The 24,723-nt window shown below is 35.5% G+C and overlaps 1 protein-coding gene across 6 annotated transcripts in view; it reads right to left on the reverse strand.

Moving 5' to 3' along the window:
- Positions 1-11,434: 11,434 nt before the first annotated feature.
- Positions 11,435-24,723, reverse strand: part of LOC131160405 (protein ABA AND ROS SENSITIVE 1) — a 38,908-nt gene continuing 25,619 nt past the window's right edge. The window contains exons 3-8 of one of the 6 annotated variants that reach the window (XR_009138033.1): positions 20,505-20,727; positions 18,783-18,993; positions 12,356-12,431; positions 12,220-12,266; positions 11,858-12,105; positions 11,435-11,756 (exon numbers count right to left, since the gene is read on the reverse strand). Coding sequence is in view for 2 of the 6 variants with exons in the window: in XM_058116064.1 (XP_057972047.1) it covers positions 11,928-12,105; positions 12,220-12,266; positions 12,356-12,431; positions 18,783-19,041; positions 20,505-20,727 (783 nt within the window). In the remaining 4 variants the exon portion in view is untranslated. Of the gene's footprint in view, positions 12,106-12,219; positions 12,267-12,355; positions 12,432-18,782; positions 19,042-20,504; positions 20,728-24,723 lie in introns of all 6 variants that reach the window. The other 5 variants (XR_009138032.1, XR_009138031.1, XR_009138030.1 and 2 more) reach the window with 5 other exon arrangements.

A 24,723-nucleotide genomic window follows, 5' to 3' on the forward strand; every position in this document is an offset into this window, starting at 1 on the left:
TACACTTCATAAATTTATGCAAATTCAGACCACAACTAACATTTAGACGTCTCAAGCCATCAATGAGATAAGCACCAACTTAACTAAGATGAGCACGACATTGAATACCCTAGAAATAGGGAAATTTTTGGCACAACCTCAGCATAATCCTCAAGTATACCGGCAACAACAGCAACAAGTACATAATGTCTTAGGGGATTCTCTTGAGATAAGGAGGTCGTTAGTACTTTGAGAAGTGGAAAAGAAGTTTCCAGAGTCGAGATACCTATCGATAGAAAAATAGTTGTCCCGACACCTGAAGGTACAATTGAGATAGATGAAGCCAAAAAAAAATCAAAGGAAGCGAGCCTAGAATTAAAGAAGTTAGTTAATGTGGAGGCCGAGACAAGTATGGAGCACCGACCTATGGTTCCTTATCCTCAGAGATTGATAGCCATGGAACTTTCATTCCCTACTAGAGTAAATATCAAGGATTACAATACCGAAACAAATCTCCGTAGTGGTAAGGTGACTGGTTGTGACGCCCCGATTTTTGTACAATTTTTTTTTCCAATAATAATAAATAATTACACGTCATAAATCCACAAATCGGCCACGTCAACAATCCTACTATCATTCATACGACCCGACCCGCATTAGGTATCGGGTAAAAAGTTATTTTATTATACAACCTATCAGCGGAAGACAATATACACATATAAGTCAAAATACAATACCCAAAGTATCCATATACACATATACACAATACTATCTCATATCCAAAAACAATACAACCCTAGGGAATCACACATCCCTAGTCCAAACTCACCTTGTATATCAGGGTCCTAGCTCCCTATGATCATGGAGCTTTACCACCTGGCCTATCTCTGTCCCCTGAAAAATTTAGATCATTTGGGTGAGACACATCTCAGTAAGAAGGAATAAATTATTTACAATGTGTGGCCATATGAGTACAATTATAATATACTTTACTTTTCAAATCATCATTCCATATGAGAAAATACACTGATATACACATTCTCATAATCATATAGATATACAACACAAGCTTTTCTTTTGTAAGCTTTAAAATCATTTATCAAATTCAATAATTTCCAACACATATTTACCAGCGAAGTTCCTGAGAATAGGGAAGGTTCCCCGCCCATACAGGTAGCTTCCCTCTGCCCTAACACGTTATGCAGCCGAGTATGGCCATATCTGATACCTATCAGGGCACTCACCTTACTCAGTAAGCCCTCAGGCGGAAAGTTTCACTTCGCCTCAATTATTTATATTATTAACTCACGCGGTTTCATTTCTCAATTTTATCATTCTTTATTTCTCAATTTTCATTCATTCTTTCATTTATCATTTTATCCAATTTTATCATTCTTTTACTTTTCATTTCCACTTTACTTTCCGGCTCATGAGTATCCTCGATATCAAATACCAACATCGTGTTTGTAACTTATGGCCACCCTGAGGATCTTTTTATACACGCCATGCTTCCCCTCATGGTTAAGGTTGTGCGGCCTGAAGGCTGGATCTAACCGCAGTTGGCCGACCCGATTAGATCAAATATCATATCACATATCGCGTTCGTAGTACGACTGGCCGACCTATAACCCTGATCCGGACTTAGGGGGCCCAACAACCCTACACAATGGCACAGTCGACTGTCACGCCACACACTCCAAGAGTCCGTGTGGCTGCACTAACAACACTAGTAACGGTACCGTGCTCAATATCATAACCATCCAACAAGGTTTACCACCACATACCCGCAATCATTATGTGGTATTGACATTTTATCATTCATATTTCATGTATTTCCATATTTCTCACTTTCATATTGCAGGATTAACATTGCAATATTTTCATTTCATTTACTTGTATTTCAATATCAATATTCTCAACACATTTCATCATTTAAATGATATTTTCTCAGTTCATAATTCGTTTCATCTCATACTATCATATACATATATTATTTCACAATTACTCAATATTTCTCAAAACACATTTCCATATTTCACATTTCTTCATTTTCTCAGGAAATACATTTCTTGCACATTTTACTTTCATCATTTTCCCACATTTCAATTCTCATATTAAAACACATTTCAGTATCACATATTTTACAGGGTAAATCATCAAATTCAGTTTAAACATTTCTCAATATAAATCATATGCCACACAAATTTCATCTGATATTTATATCATAATAAATTTCAGGTAAAATAACATACGCCATTTAAAATATTTCTCAACCCATAATTTTTATAAAAAGACTGTTATAATTTATTCCCCTTACTTGGCTTACTGAGAGTTTCGCTAGGATCCCAAATCCTACGCCCTTGGCGCCCAAAATTTCACTCCTGCAATTTACATTTTTCCCAGATTAATTAATCTATTTCTCCAAAATAATACTCATCTAGCCTTCCCTAGGCTCCATATACCTCAAATTAATATTTAAACTATTATTTAACACCCTCACTTAATTTTCTAAATTTTGCCTATGGGTCCCAAAATTACACCCGCAAAGCTCACCCGGGCCCTAAATTCCAAAAATCCTACTTTGGCCCCAGATGCTCAATATTTTAGCATTTCTAAATTAATGCTAATTAATTAAAAATAAGCCCTTAATAACCCCCGCACCCCAAATTTGGGGTTTTGGCCTGACACCCCCACGAGAATTCTGTCCCGTTAGACTTGTAGAGAATCATCCCTAGATTCTCGTGGTGGTGTCCGTTCGTCAATTGAGCTTATATTTTGTAAGAAATTAAAGAAAAAAGGAAAAATGGCTTACCCCAGGGAATACGCCTACACCACTCCTACCACTGATCCGCTCCGATAGAAATGACAGCAGCAGAGAATGAAGTCCAGCGGTATCTTCGAATTTTCGATCGGGCGAAAATCCGTCATGAAATCATGGAGAGAGGGAGAGAGAATGAAGAGAGAGAGAGAGAGAGAGAGAGAGAGAGAGAGAGAGAGAGAGAGAGAGAACTTGCAGAGTTGCGTTGCAGGAGAATAAAGAAAAGAAAAGAAAAGAAAGAAGAAGAAGAAGAAGAAGATAAGGAGGGGGGCTGCGCCAATTTTGCCATGATAATAATATATTTAATTAATATTAATAATAATATATTTTATTATAAAAAATAAAATAAAATTTTAATTATTATTATTTTAATCCTATTAATTAATTAATTAATTATTATTATTATTATTATTATTATTATTATTATTATTATTATTTTGAAAATAACTCTACTAATCTTCTTTAACCCTTTTTGGGGTTATTACACTGGTACACTAGATAGGGAGGTTGAGTAGAATGGTAAGAGTTCAACTTTCAAGGAACCACATAAAAATTTTGATGTTAATGTTTCTAAAGCACTGAATGTAATTGTTCCAACATCTACTCCTCAAAGAATGGTTCTTAAAGAAGTGAATTCCCTAGAAAACATACTAAATAAAGATCATTTTTTGTTAAAATAAGAAAGTCAACTTACATATGTTTTGCTTGCGACTTTGAAGAACAATGATTTATTTGAGGCTAATTTCTATGCAAGTAACAAAAATGATTCATTGTGGCGACTCAAATTTGGAGACTTGCCAATTCAATTTATAAATCTACACCCATCAGATGAAATTCCTCCTGAGCCTCCCTCAAACATACTTTGATGTTTTTCTTTCCTTTATTTTCATTTCGTTTTATTTTGTTCTATTTTTTGCTTGTTTTAAGGTAAATTTTTCCTTAATTTTAGTTTTTCTTTTCCCTTACTTCTCTACCCAAGTACGCTTCTACTTCCCTCTGTATCATTCTTTTGCTTCCCTTTTCAACCATTAAGGATAATGCTACATTTTAGTTGTGGGGGGGGGGGGGAGAGAGCATTTGCATGTGATATTGTGTGTTGTCATGTGATAGAATTTTAATGAGATATTTGAATGAGATGTTTGCATGTCAGTTAGGTCCACCTTTGGGAAATACTGTTATTGAGCTTAGAGCATGCTGAATTCCTTATTTGTAAACATTACATCGTAAAATTTTTTTTTTTTCTTTTCGAAGACATGGAACATGTAGGATATAGTGCAAATCAGAGTTTAAATCAAAATAGAACTTTATTCATTTCATTTAGTTGCAACTAAGGGAAGGATGTTGAAAGTTTAGCTACGCACACTGCACACGTCAAAAGACTTAGAAAAATTACCTTAGGTCATTTTTGGTTGATGTATACTTCAGTTGTTTGAGACTCTAATAAACCATATCCTAATGACTTAAAAAAAAAGTTTGAAGCAAATGGAAATAAGAAACAAGTCGAGGATCAATTGCAAAAAGAAAAGAAAAGGAGAGAAAAGAACAAGAAAAAAAGAAAAAGAAAAGGGAAACAATTGTGTATTGGAAAGGGCTACCTATTATTGGGGTCTTAACTAAATAAAAAAGTGGGTGCCTTTTAAAGTGTGCATGAAAGCCACCATTGTACGTTCATGCATTGGAAACGGCTATCTGTTATCGGGGACCTAACTAAATAAGAAAGTGGGTGCCTTTTAAAGTGTAATAGTGTGAAAGCCGCCACTACAATGGTTTTGAATTAGAGTAAAATCATGTGGTTATCTCAGATTAATTGTTGTGATTGAAACCATTAATGTCTATTGGTAGACAATCTTGAAATTCTAGCCTTATTCTCATGTATGCGAGTTTTGTTACACTCCATTATCTTGGTTGATTTACTAAATGGTGTATAAATCTCTCAATTGATACATAACTTGTATTAATCTATTTCTTGTATTTCTAAACTCATTACGCATATTTCATGGCATGTGGTTTTCAAAAGTATTGGAATTATGGTTGCTAATGTCCTAGTCTGAATGCATTCACATTATTTGTTAGAGACAAACAAAAAGTTAGTTGGGAGTGTGATTACGCGTTAAAGTTGGGTAATTAGACATTTAAAATCATGAATTAAAAATTATAATTTTAATTAAATTCCTAATTATTTTTACTAATTTAACATTGAGCTCAATTTGTAATGTTTAAATTTTTATTCTATTTTATCCATAAATTGATGAATATTTATGTTTTATTATTGCAGGTGATCTTCAGGAATCAACGTTGAAATTAAATTACATACGAAAGTCATGCACGTGAGGATCGTGGCTTTTCATTGAAAGAGTTGTGTATGTAGGGTTCATGGAGGATAAAGAATTAAATGATTTAAATGGATGCCTTAAGTGCAAAACGAAGCTAATTTGACGATTACGGACAGTTTCGACATTTTTTCGTAATCAGAGCATAACTTTCTCATCCGAACTCCGATTGAGATGATTCAAGATGTTGTGGAACGTCAAGAAAAATCTATATAACTTTTATGTTTTAAGTTTTAAGAAATACTAACTGTATTAAGGTCAAAATCGACGTTAAGTTACCATAGGCTGCTTTTTGGGAGCTGGGCCGTGTATTGGATTATTGATTTGCATGGGCCATGCAAAACGTGAGGGCTGGCTGCCATGCGCTGGAGCTAAAATCTAAAGGAAATAAAGTGGCTTTTGGATGGGTTGAAAAAGTCAAAGGATTAAGGAATAATTATTTTAAAAGGTTTGGTTTTGCTTTTTAGTTTTTTATGCTTTCTTCTTTAAGGTTACTTTTTTAAAGTAGGTTTTTGGAGTGTTCTTTCGTGGGGGATTGGGAGCCGTGGGCAGCTTTTGGAGAGGAAGCACTCTACGGCCTCTTCTTCTCATCCCTCAGCTCTTCTCTCTCTCTCTCTCTCTCTCTCTCTCTCTCTCTCTCTCTCTTCTCATTTACCATTATAGTCTTTTGCTTTAATGTTATTTTAATCACTTATTTGGGTTAAACTTCATTGTTAAGTTTAGTTGTTTTTTATCTTATTTTTATTGTCAAGTGGAATTTATTTTTAATGCTGAAGAACCTTCTTTTTATTAGATTAATTTCTATTGCTCTTTAAATACATTGTTTAAGTTTATTTTTATTCCAACTTTTTGTTCAAGTTCACCTTTTTTTAAATCAATATTTAATTTTAGTTTATTTTGAAGCTTCCGTTTAAGCATCTATTTGAGTTTATTTTTAATTGAGTCATCGTTGAAATTTAAGTTTAATTTAATTTTGTTCGAATCTATTGTCGGATTAAGTACTATTTTTGTTTAAGTTATTGATCAGGTTAAGTTTATTTTTATTTTTTTGAGATAATGTTTAATTAAAAATTTTATGGTTGAATGTTTAATTTGAATAACAAAGTTTTCATCTTTGGTTTTTTGTCCGAAATTTCAAACGTAGAATTTATTTCTTTGTTTAAATGTTTGTCTAAATGTTTAAATGTAAGATTATTTTACTTATTTAATTTTATTATTGTTTACTTTATTGTGTGGATGGATCGTTGAGTAGAAATATTAGTTTTGTTGATTTTCCTATCGTTTATTTACCGTTACTCGTTTCTTGTCATTTATTTTATATGTGTTAGATTCTTAGTTTATGTTATGTGTTATTTTAATTTAGTCACAAACTCTCAAAAATCCAGAATTACGAATCTGAACTGTGTTTAGTAAAATTATTTTTTTATTTCTTCTTTCTATTTTACGCAAGTTTAAAACCGATTTGCATTCCCTGAAGAGATGAACTGGCTTTTTGAGTTAATTATTACATGACATAACTTCTATACTTGGAATAGCCTTTGCGCTGCTCATTTCAGAGTGAGTCATCTCTCAACTTGGCTGATGATGGGATAGCAAGGAGGATTTCACCGCATGGTATTCTCTCCCTATTCAACTCTAGGTAAGGGACAAGTGCACTCCATTAAACCCATATGGGTGAATAGAGTCAACGCTTCTACCACGAGATTGATGCTAGGGGAAATTTGGAATATTCTTTTCCAAAATTATTCCTTTTTAAAACCCTTTTCAAATTCTTTCCTTGAATGGCCGACGATGAGTTTAACAACTTAAAAAATAAAATAAAATAAAAACTTCCTTTTTGTCAAAATTGAAACTTTCCTCTTTCAAAAATGTCAAATTCTTTTTATAAATGATTATTGTCCTAATTAAGAATACTCAATTCAATCAAAATAATTGGAACATTAAAGATTTCAAAGCCTTCAATTAGAGAGTTGACTAAATTCAAAGTGTTAAAATCTAATTGACTCTAGGATTTTCAAATCTTCAATCTAGAATAAACTTAATCCTTACATTGAAACCCTGATTATCAATAAGGGATTTTCAAATCCTTAATTTAGAGTTGACTTTATCTTTGCATTAAAACCCTAATTTTCAATTAAGAATTTCCAAATCCTCAATTTAGGATTGACTCTATCTTTACATTGTCAATCATGGATTTTTAACATCTTCAATCATAAGTTGACATCCTTGCATTAAAACCCTGATTGCTAATCAAGGATTTTTCAAAATTTCAATCAAGGGTTAACCCTATCTTTACATTAAAACTCTCATTGTTAATTAGAGATTTTCAAACCTTCCATCAAGGGATGACTCATTTTTGCATTAAAATCCTAATAATCAATCGGGAATTTTTAAAATCATCTGTCATTAGTGGACCTTATCTTAGCATTAAACCTCGATTATCAATCTGGCGTTTTCAACTCTTCAATAAAGTTTGGTGTCAATCAGGAATTTTCTACTCCCTCAACATTGAATTCTCTAATTTCAATCATTAGATTGGGGTCACAATTCCCCATTTGTTTAAAAGGCAATCACAAATCCCATCCATTCATCCAATCCATGATTGAAATTAAAAAATTTTATGTTGAATTTCCCAAATTATAACTCAAAAGGAACGAGTCATCTTTAAATCTAAGGCCATCATTCAAAACATTTCTCATCATCTCTTCTATTTTAACTCTTGTTTTCAAAACTTAGGATATTATGAGGCCAAATTCTCCTTTTCAAACAAGAGTATGTTAGGACTTTTAGACTTGTTTGGACTCTTGAATAGCGATTCTTCATTGGATGACCCAAAAGGGGATTTTTCTTCCTTTCTTCATATTCCTTTTTATTTCTTAATTAGGACATACACACACACAGTTCTTCGAACAGGTGTTGTAGGGTGCTAGATGGCTAATCCCCCTTAGAATGGTTGGTTTATTACCTTTCTTACACATAAATGTACTCTCAAATTCGTTTTCTCTAGACCGTAGACCTTTTTAATTGTTTTCGGTATAAAATAATAATAAAGGTGGTCACTCCGCATTTTCTATTTTTTATATTTTCTCAAGTCTTTTTCACCCCTAATTTAACCATCTTGTTTAAGGGTGTTGCAGCCAAAAATTGAACGACCTTCATGATCCCTGATCACGACCACCTGAAAAGAGATAAATAAGCAAGGCTTGGAGGACCTGGGGTGTACTCAGGGGGATCGCTCCGATGCCTAAGTCAGGGATTGACTTGAGAGGTTTTTTATGCAACAGTAAAGTAGAGTTTAGAATGAGATACCTTAACCTCTTCTCTGAATCCCCATTTATAGTGATGGAGTTTGACCCAAGGGTAATGTGCCATTTATTAGTGAATTATGGCGCAAACGTGAATCGTTCCAGTTGTTATAATGTTGGCGTAGATTGCTTTAGTCATCATGGAGCTGGCATCAATTGCTCTGCCTGAGCAGTTGACTTAGGTGGTAATTTCCCTTATCAATGCTGGGCTTTAGTCTTCTTTGGATTTATGGTAAGTGATATATTTGAGGTATATCAGTTGTCCCCCCTTCAGTTTCGAATTTTTGAAGCTGGCTTCCAAAGGAGACTAGAGCCCAGCATTGATAAGGGAAATTACCACCTAAGTTAACTGCTCAGGCAGAGCAATTGACGCCAGCTCCATGATGATTAGAGCAATCTACGCTAACGTTATAACAACTAGAGCGATTCACGTTTGCGCCATAATTCGCTAATAAATGGTACATCACTCTTGGGTCAAACTCCATCACTATAAATGGGGATTCAGAGAAGAGGTTAAGGTATCTCATTCTACACTCTACTTTACTATTGCATAAAAAACTTCTCAAGTCAATCCCTGACTTAGGCATCGGAGCGATCCCCCGGAGTACACCCCGGGTCCTCCAAGTCTTACTTATTTTTCTCTTTTCAGGTGGTCGTGATCAGGGATCGTGAAGGTCGTTCAATTTTTGGCTGCAACAAGGGGGATCACCATGCATAATATTTTCCATCCGTCGACACACACCCGAGACCAGAATCTAATGTCGATTAGCTAGGAACTCAAATTCTACACCATAAATATTGTTTGCAACTATCTTTGACCGTCTCTTTGCAAAAACAAAACTCCACGACCATAGCAATCAACTGACCATCACAACTACACCCCCTTTGCGGAGATCCATTGTTTTTGGTAAGTAGTCACCCAAGCCTAGGCCTTCTTCCATAATTTCTAGCTATATACTTTATTCCTATAACTCCAACCCAATCATCACATCATAAAACCCTCATGACTGCCAAGATCCCATACATATTAACAAGCTTACGCTATTCAACATTCTCAAATTTGCAAAAAAAAAAAAAAAAAACAAAGAAATAGTGTGAATATGCATGTGCATGCATTGGATAAAGAGGGTAAGTGAGGGAAGGATTACATTAACAATACTATTGTTGCATTGGCAACCATTCAGTTGCAACCAAACATAGCCCTAGCCATATTGTTCCACATCTTAAAATGAATCACATTCTTGTTGTCATAGTCCTACATCATCATGTCCCTAAGATGCAAGCCTCCTCGTTACCTTAATTAGCAACAATTTGCAAATCAGCATCTCCCACAAAGCTAGATTGTTTACTGTCAATGGCCATCTCAACCTAAAATTGGAGCATTATGGAGGAAAGGACTTGGGGCAAGATATTTCTTCTATATTAGAGGAATCAAAAAGAAGGGAGTATTTGATTAAACAAGAGTGATAGATGGGAAAATTTTAAATAATGAGCTTCTCTTTATTATATTATTTGACTCTCACAAACAGAGTGAAAAAGAGGTTGAGAGGAAAAATGTGGAAAAGGATTCACCTTTTTTCCTTCCCTAAATCAAAGATTGTAAATGGCAATCAAGTTTTATCCACTTCTTCTTATCTTTTCTCTAATATTATCTTCTTTTTTTTCTTTCCTGTCAGCTCCTTTCCTTTACTCTCACTTATCTTTCAAAGTGAGCAAATTGTAAAAGTAGAAAATTAAACAAACAAAAGAAAAGAAAAATGGGGCAAAAGGTAAGAAAGGAAGAAGGTGGGCCTCCCAATGAGGTGCATCTGACTCTTGGGCCTCTTATTGAAGCCTTACTGTTTCTGCTCTGACTCCGAGAGTATCTGATACTTCTGTATTTCTCTCTAGTCTCTACTTAACGGCTTGTTTTGCCACTCTAACTTGGGATTTGATGTGAATTTTAACAAAAACAGCATTAATTTGAGTTCACCAATTTTCTGGTTTCTTCTTACTTACAGCAATCAAAAGCCTACTGAAAGAATCCATTTCTTTCCCCTATTTATATTTACGATGACAAAATCTGTGAAGTACATTTGTGTTGAAATATTTTGCCAATCCAAGAATGTGAATGAGTCAAAAATAATTAAATTCTTAGAAAAGAGATATGAAATATATTATATTAATGTTCAACGATGAGTATACAGATAATTATCTTGGTGTCTATTTCATGCCTCCTCTGGCATTAAATCTTCACTTGGCGTGTCCTCAAGTATGACGACGCTCCCCTCATCTCATTCTTGCTGTGATTTTGAGAATTGGTTAACGCAAAGCAAGGCAGAATCCCATTTGATCCCATTCTTATAATCACCTTCTCCTTAATATTTTCTACAGGACGGCCTACATCACACCTAACATGTTTGTGCCAGCAAACACCATCCATGAAAACCTCACTCTTAACTCCAAGAACAGGCAGAGCTTCATTTAATTGATGAACATGCTCAACCAAGCTTTACCAATTGCCATCTAGCTTTTTTCATAAATTCTTTTAGCTGATTATTACATAATCCCTAGGCAAGGAAATGAGTAATAGAACTATAGTAACACCCGTGGATTTTTTTTTTTTTTTTTTTCTTTCAATCATTTCGGTATGAAGCAATTGTGGTTAGTTTAGTCTGTATCTGATTGGAATTGCGCACAGCATTTCAACACAGAATTAAAAACAGAACGAAACAAATTCTTAAGTTTACAGTTTTAGGGGCTAAACCAAGAAAATAAGTGGTTTCGATTCTTATTTCTGTTTTTATTTAGTTTCTATTTCTGATTTTGCCTTATAGAAATTTTGCCAAATGGGCAGTTAATGGGAAACGGACATGAATCAGAGAATGCCCAAATTACGTAAATTTGAAGTCCCTTGGCTGTCAAGAAAACAAATGCTTTCCATTCCTAGACAAGGCATTTACAGAGTATTACTGGAAAATCAGCCACAATAACAAGACCGTTCAAAAGTAGGGCAACTAGAGTAATAAAAATATATGCATGTTAGAATATCTGATATGATTTTTTAGCCTGCTTTCTGTTGGAAATAGGCTCGTAAAACCCAAGGAAAGAGAACATTTGAACCGAAACCTCATCTAAATCAACAAAAATGTGACAAACAATAGCTGTTAAACAAGCTTTTTGAGAAGCCAATCCTAACAGTTACATTTGTGATTATGCATAAAACTGGAAATGAACTGCTATGGCTCAAGGGCTATTGAGAGGTGGAGGGACTCGAGCATAGGAAATTGGGGCTGGTTCTACAGTAGATGGGCCAAATACCAGTACCCATCTCACAGGTCACATCTGTTCTGTCAACTCCATCCAATCAGAAAGTCAGAAACCAGCTATATGAAAGTAAACTGCCCGGTTATCAATATTCATGCGCACAAACTCAATGCACTGACCTCCATAAATGGCGATGGATGGGCATTTGCATGTGAACTCACAACACTGCAACATCTTCACAAAGTTCATTCACAAATGTTTAGCTCGCCAATCAACTATGAAATTCTCATCGCTATCATCATCGCTTGATGACTCTTCAGTTTTGGACTCTTTATTGACCTCAGGACCTCTGCCGAGTGTGGCAGACCTACAAGCCTTTAGCTCCATTTTCTTTTTCCTTAAGATTTCAACTTTCTCCCGATAGACCCTGTAAGAGGGGGAAAAGGAAATGAAAAGTGTCGAAATTAGCAATAGGGAAGAACTGCCAAATTTGTGAAAAAGACCAACATGAGTAAAATGATTTTAGCAAGACTGCACTTACTTCTGCTCCAAAGACTCAGCCTCTTCTATCGTTTCAGCAGCATCAAACTGCAATTTTACAATAGCAAAACCAGGTTTAGAGCATGAGCATCTACAATGGAGATTCAAAATTGTGTTAATAAGGCAGTAACCCACACCTCTTCTTCTTCCAAACGGTCATCCACCTCCTGCAAGTCCTCCTGGATTAACTTCTCAAACTCCTTGTATTCATCCCTGACCAAAATTATTTTACGAAGTTGCAGATTACTTGTGTTCCACAAAACAATGTTGTAGTACATGCAAAAAAGCTGCCAGTAGGATGCCCATACCCTTAACAATAGGACTGAATCAACAGGAATCCAAGGTTATCATTTGTTCCAACAAATTAGGAGGTCAATAAAGTAACATATTAAACCTTAATATAAAAGGGCCATGCAAGAGTTAAAATATAAATTAAATGTCACCTCCCAATTTTTTTCCTCCCTAAAGTATCAATGGAAACGCAGTGTGACCAAAATGCATGTACAACAACACTAGCAGAAATTGAACATGTGATGACCCAAGTTAGAATTCACTTTAAATCAATTATTCTTTGTAGAGGAATCTGAATATGCACAGAAGATTGGCTAGAGTAGCTCTAGCTCATCTCTGATCTTTAACTACATATTCACTTACATAATATTCATTTTGTTTTTGGATTAGTGTAAAAATAAGGGCATTTTAAGCTACATAGCGTGGACAAAGGTATAAAAAAATATAGACATGCAAAGGCACAAAATAGTTAAAAACATGACACAAGAACTGCAAAGAGACATCTACAACTTAGCAAAAATGTTTTGGACCATATCCAGCATCCGCAGCCTACAAGAGCATGACAAGGTCTCATGGTCACATATTCCAGTTGTTCATGACTTGTGTGGGTCACGTGGGAGAAGCCACAAGGGGCATTGAAACCACAATCAAGTCTTGAAGGGAAATTGATCTGCACACATCATGGATTCAGCCATGAAGGCATTGCAGGCAACCCTTTAATGTTAGGGTGGCCTAGTGGCATCTGTAATTATATGGGGATGGTATTCTTGCAAATAATGGAGTATGCATCCTCAGCTCTGACGGACACGGACAAGATAAGTATTGGATATGTTGACGCATCAAATATTATAAATTCAAGACATAACAGCGAAAATATATATTTAAAATTTTACATAAACTGAACTATGATCCTTCAAAAAAAATAGTCAAGCATTGAATTTGCATCAAATGTCGATAAATTTGCTCATTTTGTTTTTTGGAGATTTCATTGACAGATGCAAAAAAATTTTGGTAATGTGATCGATGCAACAGGTTCGCTTAATTTAGACAATAAATATTTTTAAAAAAATATTAAAAAATCTCTCAAAATGTAATGTTATAAAATGGTTCCCAAGAGTTTCACTATTTTTCTAATAATAATGCCTGATGTGCCATACAAGTGCCCAACACACTTCCACAAATAAATATAAGTCTGACACTCTTGAGAAGTGTCCGATGCATGTCGGAGGAGTTTGTTGTCCAACACGTGTCAAGCAGTGACACTTCCCCCTTGTTGAAGTGTCGGTATTATAGAGATCCTCAGACATCATGTGCATGTTGGACACCAACACTTCCCCCTTGTCGAAGTGTTTGTGTTTTAGAGATGCTCAGACTTCATGTAAAATGGCACAAAGAACTCTTTATGGGCACACCTGGTACCACACTGTACACAAAAGTAAGCACAAGAGCTCAGAGACAGCCTCTTGTCATCCATGAGGACTGTTTGGAGATTTCAAGAGCAACTCAGAGCCCCATAGATGCATATGTGAATTTACATACAAATCAGTGTGGGCTATAGCCCCCACAAAAATCACAAAAAACATTCTTTGTGCACTTAGTTTTTGACTTCAAGACCTGTCTTCACACAATTAAAGCAGCAGTTACTAACATTGAAACAATGGGGCTTTAAAATATTTATTAAAAAAAAAAGTGCAAAATTGGATGTGAAATGAGGGTTTTCTTGTGTTGATTGCAAATTGGAAGATATGGATAAATGATTATTTGTTGGTCAAAAAAAGATATTTTTAATAGCATTGCAAATAAGTTGATTACAAGTGATTACAAAACATAAAAACCTAGCCAGCGTAATTGCAGAATGCATTTTTTTTATTGAATAGACTGAACATATTTTTATACTTTTTTAGTTTTTGTACTCAAATATTAAGTCTTAAGTTGATGATAATAATGTTTTTCAAAAACTTAATATTACAATTAAAAAAAATCCTATGTATGTGATAGATCCGCTTATCAAGGGTTCTAACATCACATGCCTTTCTTGGGCAGTGTATTGTGGCATTCTATTAAGGGTTTGGCCTATGGAAATTGAGCAGCCTATAAGCTCTCTCAAGGAGTCTTCTATGGGAACGAGAGCAACGGATTGTTGGGCAAGCATGACCCCTTGATTTTCTCTCTTCTTCCAGAATTCATGAACCAACTTGTGTTCTCCATCTTTGATCTTCTTCTTTTCTTCCTCTTTCTCCTTCTCCTTCCTAGAGTCTACAGTTACTCAGTTCAATGTAGAACTGTTCATCACACTAGAAAATAACAAGAAAACTACAGCTGCAGCCCCTTCATTTTTCGAGACCACTTTCCAAGCATCATTTGCAAACCTTCACTGCCATTGGAAATCAACATCTCCAATCAGCCCCTCCCCCAAATTTCTTCACCGTCTGACCATGCTTGAGGCCCCATGAACCAGAAAAATATTCCCCATTCAAAATCCCTAGTTTCCGGGCCTTTTCTCCTCAAACCACCACCACCACCACTGAGATCTCCATCCCCCAATCCACCAACACCAGGAGCAGGAATATCATTGCTGCACAATTACCACTGATGGCGCACATGCCCCACACGGATTGTCTGATCTATATGTGCTAGACCGAAAGGGGGCTGGTTCCTAGTAAAACTGGTCCACCAGAATGGTCCAATCTGGTTTTAAAAACCACAGATTGTGCTCAAGGACACAACTATAAGTCTAATCGTAACTAGAAGAAATTAAATAATAAGGATCAATTTGGACCTAGTATTTAACCTCCAATTGATATAAGGGGAAAAGGAACAGTTTACATAATTTAAGAAAAAAAACTGGTGAAATGTCCAACAACAACGTTCCAGTGACTGCTTTAGTCTATATATATATAAGTGTGGATGTTAATGCCCATGGAAACTTTCTTCGTTCTTCTCATGTGCTTTTTCTTTTTTTCCATTTTTACTATTGTTGCCCCTTTGCTGCAGTGTCCTCCCACATGCTAACCTCCTTTCCCCCATCTTGCCTGATGCATCTGTCACATATCGTATTACACCAACTGTCAATTTCACCAATCCACCCCCTCATACCAAAACAAACATCCACCACACCAGCATCACACAGAGATCTCTGTCCTCTCCCGTCTCTGCTCTGGCAACCTCCCCCCGCCACTAACTGCTTCTCCAAGCAAGAGCTTGCCAACAAAGTGCAATAATACAAGCTCCAGTAAGAACTCCCAAATAAATGCCCCTCTCCCTCCCATACCTAATTACCTCCACCGGCTTGTCCAGGCACCACCCCCTCAATCTAAGTACCTCTCTAACAACACCTTGATGGTCATTTTCATTTCTCAATGGCTCACCAGAGGAACACAGCAACGCAATGAACACCATTGAGGTGGCAGCCAACTTAGCAGCGGTCTTGTCAACAACGTTGGAGGCCTATTTGCCTATAAGGCCGAGAATAGGGGGTGGTTTGTGCTCAAGTCCTTGCAAATGATGTGGCAGGAAAAGAGAGAGTGAGGGAAGGCTGATAAGCTCGATGGCTGTGGGGTACTGGTTGCTGCACAAAAGGCTGGTCGCCAGCATGGTTTTAAATCGCGGTAGTGGGTAGCATAACGTAATGGTAACGGGTGTAATAGGAAGCGGAGTAGCGGATGTTACATAACAGGAAGCAATTTTTTTCAAGCACACACAACCTTGTGAATATTAGCATACTTGCATGTTTTAAGCTTTTAACCCTTCTTAGAAAGAGTTTTAGTATATTTTGGATCCTTTATTTTGACTAAGTTATTAGGTAAGGAAAACAAATTTACATTCGTTTTAAACCACCATTGATAGAAAAATTACATGTGTTCGCGTTTTTATACTTATCATTGTTCTTCTCTGTGATCATTTCTTATGTGTGCTATATTAATTAATAAAAAAATACATCATCCACTCCATTAATCTATTAGACACATAAGACATACGAATAATACAAATATAAAATAACTAGAAAAGAAGAAGGTTGAAGTTGAAAAATATAGAACATAAATATCAAATTACTAATATTATCAAAATAAAATATTTTCCCCGACAAGTTAATATTTTCAAATTGTTAATTAATGCATCTCTTGTGAGTATTTTAAGAAATAGTAAATTTTGTATCATTGTCATCCTCATTATAATCTTTTCCTCCTCTTGCATGGTATATTGAGAATGATTTATAAAAGAGAGGGAAAAAGTTTTTTAACATTTTTTTGGTGTAACAGTCCTGTAGCCGTTACGTAAGGGCCATAGTGGCCTTTATGTAACAATCGCAGTCCATAGCTACAGCTGTGATTTTTCTTCCCACCGATTTCAGGGTGTGTAAAAGTATTGGTAACCCAAAAAAACTGTTACATAATGGCATTACGTAATGGTCGCGGCCATTGTTTAAAACTACGGTTGCCAGCCTTGAAGGTGAACAGCATGAACTAGGTGGGAGAAGCGCTGCCCGGCATGAGAAGGTCTACTGCCAGAGTATAGTTGGATCAGCTTGGAGCTACATTTTGCCATTGGTCTGAACTGGTATTTAGCTCCCATAATTAGGGAGAGAGAAATTTCCTTAGTATAGTGAAAAATGGATTTGCTGGCATTTTCTGCAGACACTGTTGAGGTATACAGTGCAGGAAAGGTTCTTTGGATGTTTTTGACACTTCTGGCTGCAAAAAGCTATTGATTTATGGCTTGATGTATTGATCTATAATTTTATCATCATCAAATATTGGAAGGAAAAAAAAAATTAATTTTCAAAAATCTTAACTAAGTTGTGCAAACAAGAACTGATCACTACTCAAAAATCAACTTATCCTACTTTGAAACTATACACTTGTCCATTTGCATGATAAAAATTTGTTTCGTTTAAATTTATACAACTAAATTCCTTAATTATAAAATTAATTTAAATTTTTATCATGAACTGATTTAAGTGTAGGACACGTTAGAGTCCAGGCTTCAGGATTTGGGATAAAAGATAATTTGAAATTGTTTCTATATATTTACATAATCATTACACACACAGACACGAGAGAGAGAGAGAGAATGAAAAGGAACATAGAGATTAGTTTTGAGGTTGTCTTATACGATGGTAAATTGCTAATTTCTCAATTTTATTGCGAGGTAGCTAAAAGAACATGAAGAAAAGAAGACTTAAATCTCTTATTCCTATTTTTAATTTTTTTTAAAAAAATTAAACAATGAAAACCTAAATTTAGATTAGCAATTTGTTGTTTGACATATAATTGGACCAAGCATAAACTTTTATTAAGTCCATCATGGAAGACTTTTTGAGATGTAAAACTCTGATTGGCTTAATTTTGTTGTTCTCCTTAGAAATTCAATTGTGTGAAGCAGTTTAGTTTTCAACTTTGTATATAATTTTTCAATTTTTCTAAAAAATAATTAAACTTTTGATTCACCTAGGAACCAGTTGGTATCACAACAAAAAATTATCAAAAAAAAAAAAAAAACAAAAACAAAAACAAAATAAGAACATACTAAGCCCTAGCAATCTAATTAATATTTTTAAAAGTAAAATAAATTGAAAACCTAATTGAACTTTTTATTTTGTCCTTGAATCTAATAGTGATTAAAAACATGATTAGAATAATAAAATATAAGAGAATATAAATTAGAAAATATCATAATAAAAATATAAATTAATTATAATTATTTTATTTAATTATCATTTTCAAGCTCACTTTTTAGTCTTCAAGTGCGAACTTCATTGTTTAATTCCTTTGTAGCTTCATCTCTATACCAATTATTAATGTACACTCAACGAGTCTTACACATCCTCTTATAAATCACAATAATTTTGTGCCAAACAATGTTTTTTAATATTATACATATATTTTATATAAGTGTACGATACACTTTAATACTATGTAAAAATATTTGTACTCATATTGATTGTAATTTCATTATCATCTATATTTTCGCTAGTTCACAAAAATGCAGGACACAACTATAAGTCTTATTGTAACTAGAAGAAATTCAATAATAAGGATCAATTTGACCTAGTATCTAACATCCAGTTTATAATAAGGGGAAAAGGAACACTTTAAATGATTTTTTTTTTTAAAAAAAAAAAAGTACTGAAACAGCCAACAGCCAGGTTCCAATCCAACAGGAGCACAAGTGAACTCCAAGAACACTTCATAAAAAAGAGAACATTTTACAGCATCTGCATAGATGCACACATGAGTGTCAAGGTGCATAAATTTAGTGGTCACAAGAACTTACTTGACATCTGGCTTCACAGGCTCAATACCACGTGCACGTAGATCAGCATCCTTGTTGTCAAAGAACCCTTCAGGGAGAATTCCCTTCACTTGCTTGTTTTCTTTGCGCTGACTATCAATGTTTTTTGTCTGCACAATATCATCACTAAAGAATCCATCTTTGTTCTTCTCTGAGTCAACCAGCTCCGTTCCTTGATTTTGAGCCAGATATCCTGTTTTTTTGGATATATCAGGATCTGAAAACTTGATTGCATTCATTCCTAGAAAACATTTATCAAGTTAGAAGTTAGATAAAATATTAACATCTTTTAAAATTCACCACATTCAAAACCTGATCTCAGAACTTAGTTGTTCATTTTATACCACAACTTACACAACAGCCGAGACAAATAAAAACATCCTTCTGAACTTGTCACACATATTCCTCTATGGAAAAAAAAAACAGCAACAGTAAGAATATAATATTTAAGCAATGACAAAAAAATTTTTACTAAGAACCAGCCCCCTTTCCAAAGGGATAGTGAATTGGTCCAAAGGAATAGGTTTTAAAAATTCTATCCCTCAGCATGACTTATTTAATGAATTAAATTTAATATTTATCAAACAGCCAACAAGCAGTTTATAAATTACATTTGATTTTATTTTTATGTTTTGTTTGTAATTTTCAAATTTTTTTCTTTATTTTTTAAAATATTTGTAATTCATTTACATGTATTTAGCTAAAAAAAAAAATTCAAAAAAAGGCTTAGGCCCAAGGTCTTAAATTTCGATTTCGACTCAAATTTCAAAGCTCCAAAAGTACGGAAATTTCGATTTCGATTTCGATTTGAAAAAATAACGGAAATCACTAGTAAAACATGTAATTCTTTTATGAAGCTTTAAAAATGATTAATAGACATAATAATGTAAGTTTTAAGACTAATATATTACAAGTAAATACATCTATTTGCAAATTATCCAATTCCATTGTCCCTTCCCGAGCCTTCATTTTACCACCACCCAAGCAAACGTCCTTTCCCTCTAAATCAGCCAACAGTATACCTTTTTTATTCAACAAATGTTCAGCAAGACACAAAGACAAGCGAAATGCTATTCTCATTCAGCTCAATCTTGTCCTCTTCCTCCTAAACCAAGAACTCCCTCTAAATCATCCATTGGACTATTGGAGATGGAGTCTGCACAGAAGGAACACCCATGAAGTCTGAATAATCTGATCTAAAACCTAGTTTGTTCACAAACCTCATCTACAAGTAACCTCGATTATAATCAAAATAATATCCAAGTCACCTCGTCTGATACATCTCCCCATTTCTTCTTCTCAATAGGAATTTCCTAACTGACCTTCTTAAGATCTATTTTCGACGCACTCAAATCCTTAATGTAAAAATTGCCATCACTATGTCTTTTCAAACCCATGCACACAATGAATAGCAGATCTTGAATACATTTTTGCTTCTTTCTCCATCGAAGCATTCTATAACAAAACAATTAAAATCAGAAATAAGCATTCTAATGGCATTTCCTGTGCGGCTGATGGGAAGGTGAGATTGCCAGGATTAGCACCATGGACTAAAGGAGAGAATAAATTACATTGGAAACAAATTCAAAAAACATTCACGAGGTCAAACATTAGCTCTTAAAGTACTGTAGACTTCAATAAACTACCTAATAATGTACTCACGCTATAAATATGAAGGCAGCTCAACTGAGGAAGAAAACATACCTATTTTTGGCTTCTTCCTGTCTCGGTTATCAAAAAAATCAGCAGGAAGCTCAGATGATGAGCGAGCTTTACGGAATTCTCCAGACGGTTCAGATTTAGCATCACGAAACTCCGCAGAGTGTTCAGATTTCAGTTTAGATTTAGGCAACCCTGCGGCAGATTCAGGTTCTACATGTTTAACCTGAGTTTTTCCAGCAGCATCAGATTTGATATTTTTAATTGCCTGTTCCAATCAAGCATATGATCAGGTTATACTTGATACCAGCAAAAAAGAAAATAGCTGATGCAAGAGTGATTAGTAAGAAAGAAAGTGAAAGCAAATAAAAAAAATAAAAAATAAATAAAACAGAAAAATAAAATTAAAAGTGGAGGGGAAGAAACCCAAATGAAGCAACCAGAACTCAATTAGAGTTTCAATTTCTTCCCTCATGCAAGCTGCTCCTTACATCTATAAGCCTATGCATAGAAGGAAAATAAAGCACTTCAATAAAGGTGCTACATCCATGTCCATACTGACAAAAACACTATCCATACAGTCCAATACATATTCTACACTAAATAAATAAGTCCATATTTTTAAAATATCAATCAAATATCGAACACTTCTCTATCACTCCTCGAGCATTTTTTATGCTTTCCTAACATGATTTAGACATATAATAAAATATTGTAAAAAGAATACTTTTTTTTTTTTTCCTGTTTCATTAACGAAACAATATAAAGAAAAGAAGAAGGAGAAAAAAAAGAACCACTATATTGACTTTTATTTTACACAAAATTCATAATATAATCGTTAACATTAAAAAAAGATGAGATAGAGAATTTTCATAATATAATCATTGACATTAACTACAGAAGAGATAGAGAATTTCAATATGAGAGAAATGGATGAAAAAGATGTGCAAGTATTTATATTGGATTTCTTAGGCATAGTGTCATTTAAAATGCTAAAAAAAATAATATGTTCCTTATAACATATTTGGATATAAAAAAAAAAAAAATTAACATAATAAAAGAAGATACATATAGAGAGGAAAAGAAGATTACAAACCTAATAGAGGACAGCAATCGTCAAGAAAAAAAGAGAACAAGAAAAGAAAAACAAAGAAAAAAATTTAAATAAGAAATCCCCTCTATAAACACTTTCCATCATTATTAGCAGAGCACTTCAAATTTGCTAATTCCCATTGACCATTCTTTGCCTCTTTTACCTTCACTCAAACAAACTTCATCACCTCCAAGGATAAGATGGGCTTGTGATCAGATAGCCACAAGCACATCTTATCCATCAATGTTGAGCTTCTAAGTCCTACCCATTAACCTAATCTATAAGAGTGCGTATTTGATGCAACATGCGTAGAGGAAAGAGACTAAGAATCTGTCAGATTAGAAATCTGACATATTAGGATAACTAAAGGGAGATATGGTGGCAAAAGAGGGATCCTCTCATGTGGAAAAGCAGCAGTGGACGCTATGGGTGGAGCCACTGGGTGAATCCTCGACCCACACTTCCAGATCTCAGGAAAATTCTAAGCAGATCAGAATTTCTAGGCAAAATGGAAAGGAAAAATTCTGTACAGCCCCTTCATTATCTGGATTAACATATATACAAGTACATGACAGCCTTGCACATTAAATGTGCTAGGAAAATGACTATCGCTGACTACAGCTGTATTGACTTCTGTAGACTTAAAAGACTTCAAAAATAACTTTGGAACTTGACTCATAAATGAACTTTCTAAATAATACACTTGGACTTTTATTGGTGCCGGGCTGCATCTGAAATATCCTATCCTCATATTGTTTCTCTTTACACATTCCATCCTCCTCAAATATCGAACTACCCTCTAAACCTTCCATCGGAGATGATGGCATGTATGACATATCCCCACGTAAATCAGACGATTAAAAAATGTAGCCCCATCATACCCAAATCTCATTTAAAAGCAAAGCACCATCATGTGCAAACTCTCATCATCACAATCATTATCCAACACATCACCTCATTTTCCCTTCTCCCTTCTCTTGCTTCTCCTCACATCTATATCTCCATTTTGAATATTGGAAATTCCATAATACACAGAATTCCTTCAGCATTTCTCCTTGAGATACTATCCATTGCCCCAATAGAATTACCTCACATCTCCATCCAGTGCACAAACCTTATCCTTATCATAATTCCTCCCCTTAAAAGTGGCCCATCATGAACCATGGTGCCCCCAACCATTGCCAACAGAAGCTTCCTGATCAAGCCCTTCATCCCAAAAGTAGCCCTCCTTTAGGCCGCCTAATTGACACACTTACTTTAGGCATAGAATTAAGAAACTATGATTGTTTTACATTTTTTTTCTGTTGATTAATTTCCTGTTATGTTGGGCTTTTGTGCAATTTTGTGTTTTAGTTAGTCGTAGGTATTAATACTAGGTTTGTCAGTTGTGTGAGAGAGTTAATCATTTTTTTAACTCAGAACTGCAGACTGTTTTTCCCTGTCTCTCTCTCTCTCTCCCATACAGTTCTCCCTCTTCTCTTCACCTCCTTTCTTCTTCCTCCTCCTCCTTCACTTCTCCTTCTATTTTCTCTCTGCGCTGCTTATTTTCTCTGTCTGTTCTGTTCGTCGCTGTCTCTATCCTCTCCTGCACAGAAGCCTCCTTCTTCACCTTTCTTTTCTATCCTTATTCCCTCCTCCTCACTGTTTCTCTCCCTCAATTCTCTATCTACTTCTATTTCTTAACTGTCCTACATCAGAGGGCGGGCCTTGGATCAATGGTAAGGCTACTCCTTTGTGAGACTGAGTGGTCATGGGTTTAAGTCCAAGGAAACAGCCTCTCTGCAGAAAAGCAGGTAGAGCTGCATACACTGTGATGACCCTCCCCCTATCCTCGCAAAGCAGGGAGCCTTGTGGCTGGGGATGGCCTTTCATTTTTCTTTTTTTACTGTCCTACATCAATTTGGTACCAGAGCAAACCATGATCACCACCCAGACACTGTTCATCTGCAACTTCTCCTAAACTACAGTCATGCCACCAGTTTTCCAGGACCTTTTGGGAAAAATTTCACAATACCACCAACACTATCAAAGACAGACACCAATGTAAAAGACCCGCCCTAGAAGTTTCATCGTCGTCTGACCACCAGAAAGGCCCCACATGACAACTGAATTTTTCCTGGCCAACCCTCCTTTCAAATCCCATATTTCCTGACCTTTTCTTGAGACACCACCACTATATCTGAAATCACCAACCCTCAATCCATCAGCAGCTGAAAGGCCAACATCAAAGGACCCTCACCAGCAGCACACATGCACCACGCACCAGTGACGCGCATGTGAGAAACTGCCACTGTCTTCGACAACCTCCAGACTAACAAGAAATTTGTTACAGCCACGAAAAATAGGGTTTCTCCTGAGATTTTGAAGCTGCATTGAGCAAATTTTAATGCTAGAGTATGCTACATGCATTTGGAGGATAAACTCAAGCTACCAGAAACTTTGGGCAACTTCCAGAACGTGAAATCTTGACCGCAGAGCGATATTCCGAATCCAGCCATGTTTTGCAAGGCCATGTTTTGCAAGCATGCACGATATTTTGACCTGAATTGCTAGAAATCGAATTATCAGTGTACCATCACCATCCTGGAGAGCCAATTTTTATTCCAGCATCAAGGATTAGACTCAATTATGCCAATTTTGATTTGATTATGGGTTGTTTTTTGAGGATTTGAGAACTCGGGAGTTAGTTTAAGAAATTGCATGACTCTGACAAGAGCTTGAGACACACTGCAATTTATGCTTAAGAGTCTTTGGTGAGGTAACAAAAATTCCCCCATTTATCTCGTTTGATGTTTACATGGTGACAGCCCATTCCCACTACGTAGGTATTGTCCACTTTGGGGGCGAAACCCTGTTTTATCCTTCCTAAAAAGGTGCACCCGCAAGAGAGGTTTCCAATCCCCATATAAGCCAAGGCCCCTTCACCTCCCCGAGCGATGTGGGACCCTTCCCTGCCCCAAGAACCTCAGTTATGGGCTGTCTCCTGCCCTCACAAGGGACAGGATAGTGAGTATGAAAATGTGACAGCCCACTCCCACGGTGTAGGTACTGTCTGCTTTGGAGACGAACCCCGCACTGTTTTATCCTTCCTCAAAAGGTCCCATAACTGAGGTTATTGGGGTGGGGAGGAGTCCCACATCGCTCAGGGAGGTGAAGGGGACTCAGCTTATG

Source organism: Malania oleifera, chromosome 7 (genome assembly GCF_029873635.1).
Source record: "Malania oleifera isolate guangnan ecotype guangnan chromosome 7, ASM2987363v1, whole genome shotgun sequence".
In the NCBI taxonomy this organism is placed as follows: Eukaryota; Viridiplantae; Streptophyta; class Magnoliopsida; order Santalales; family Ximeniaceae; genus Malania; species Malania oleifera.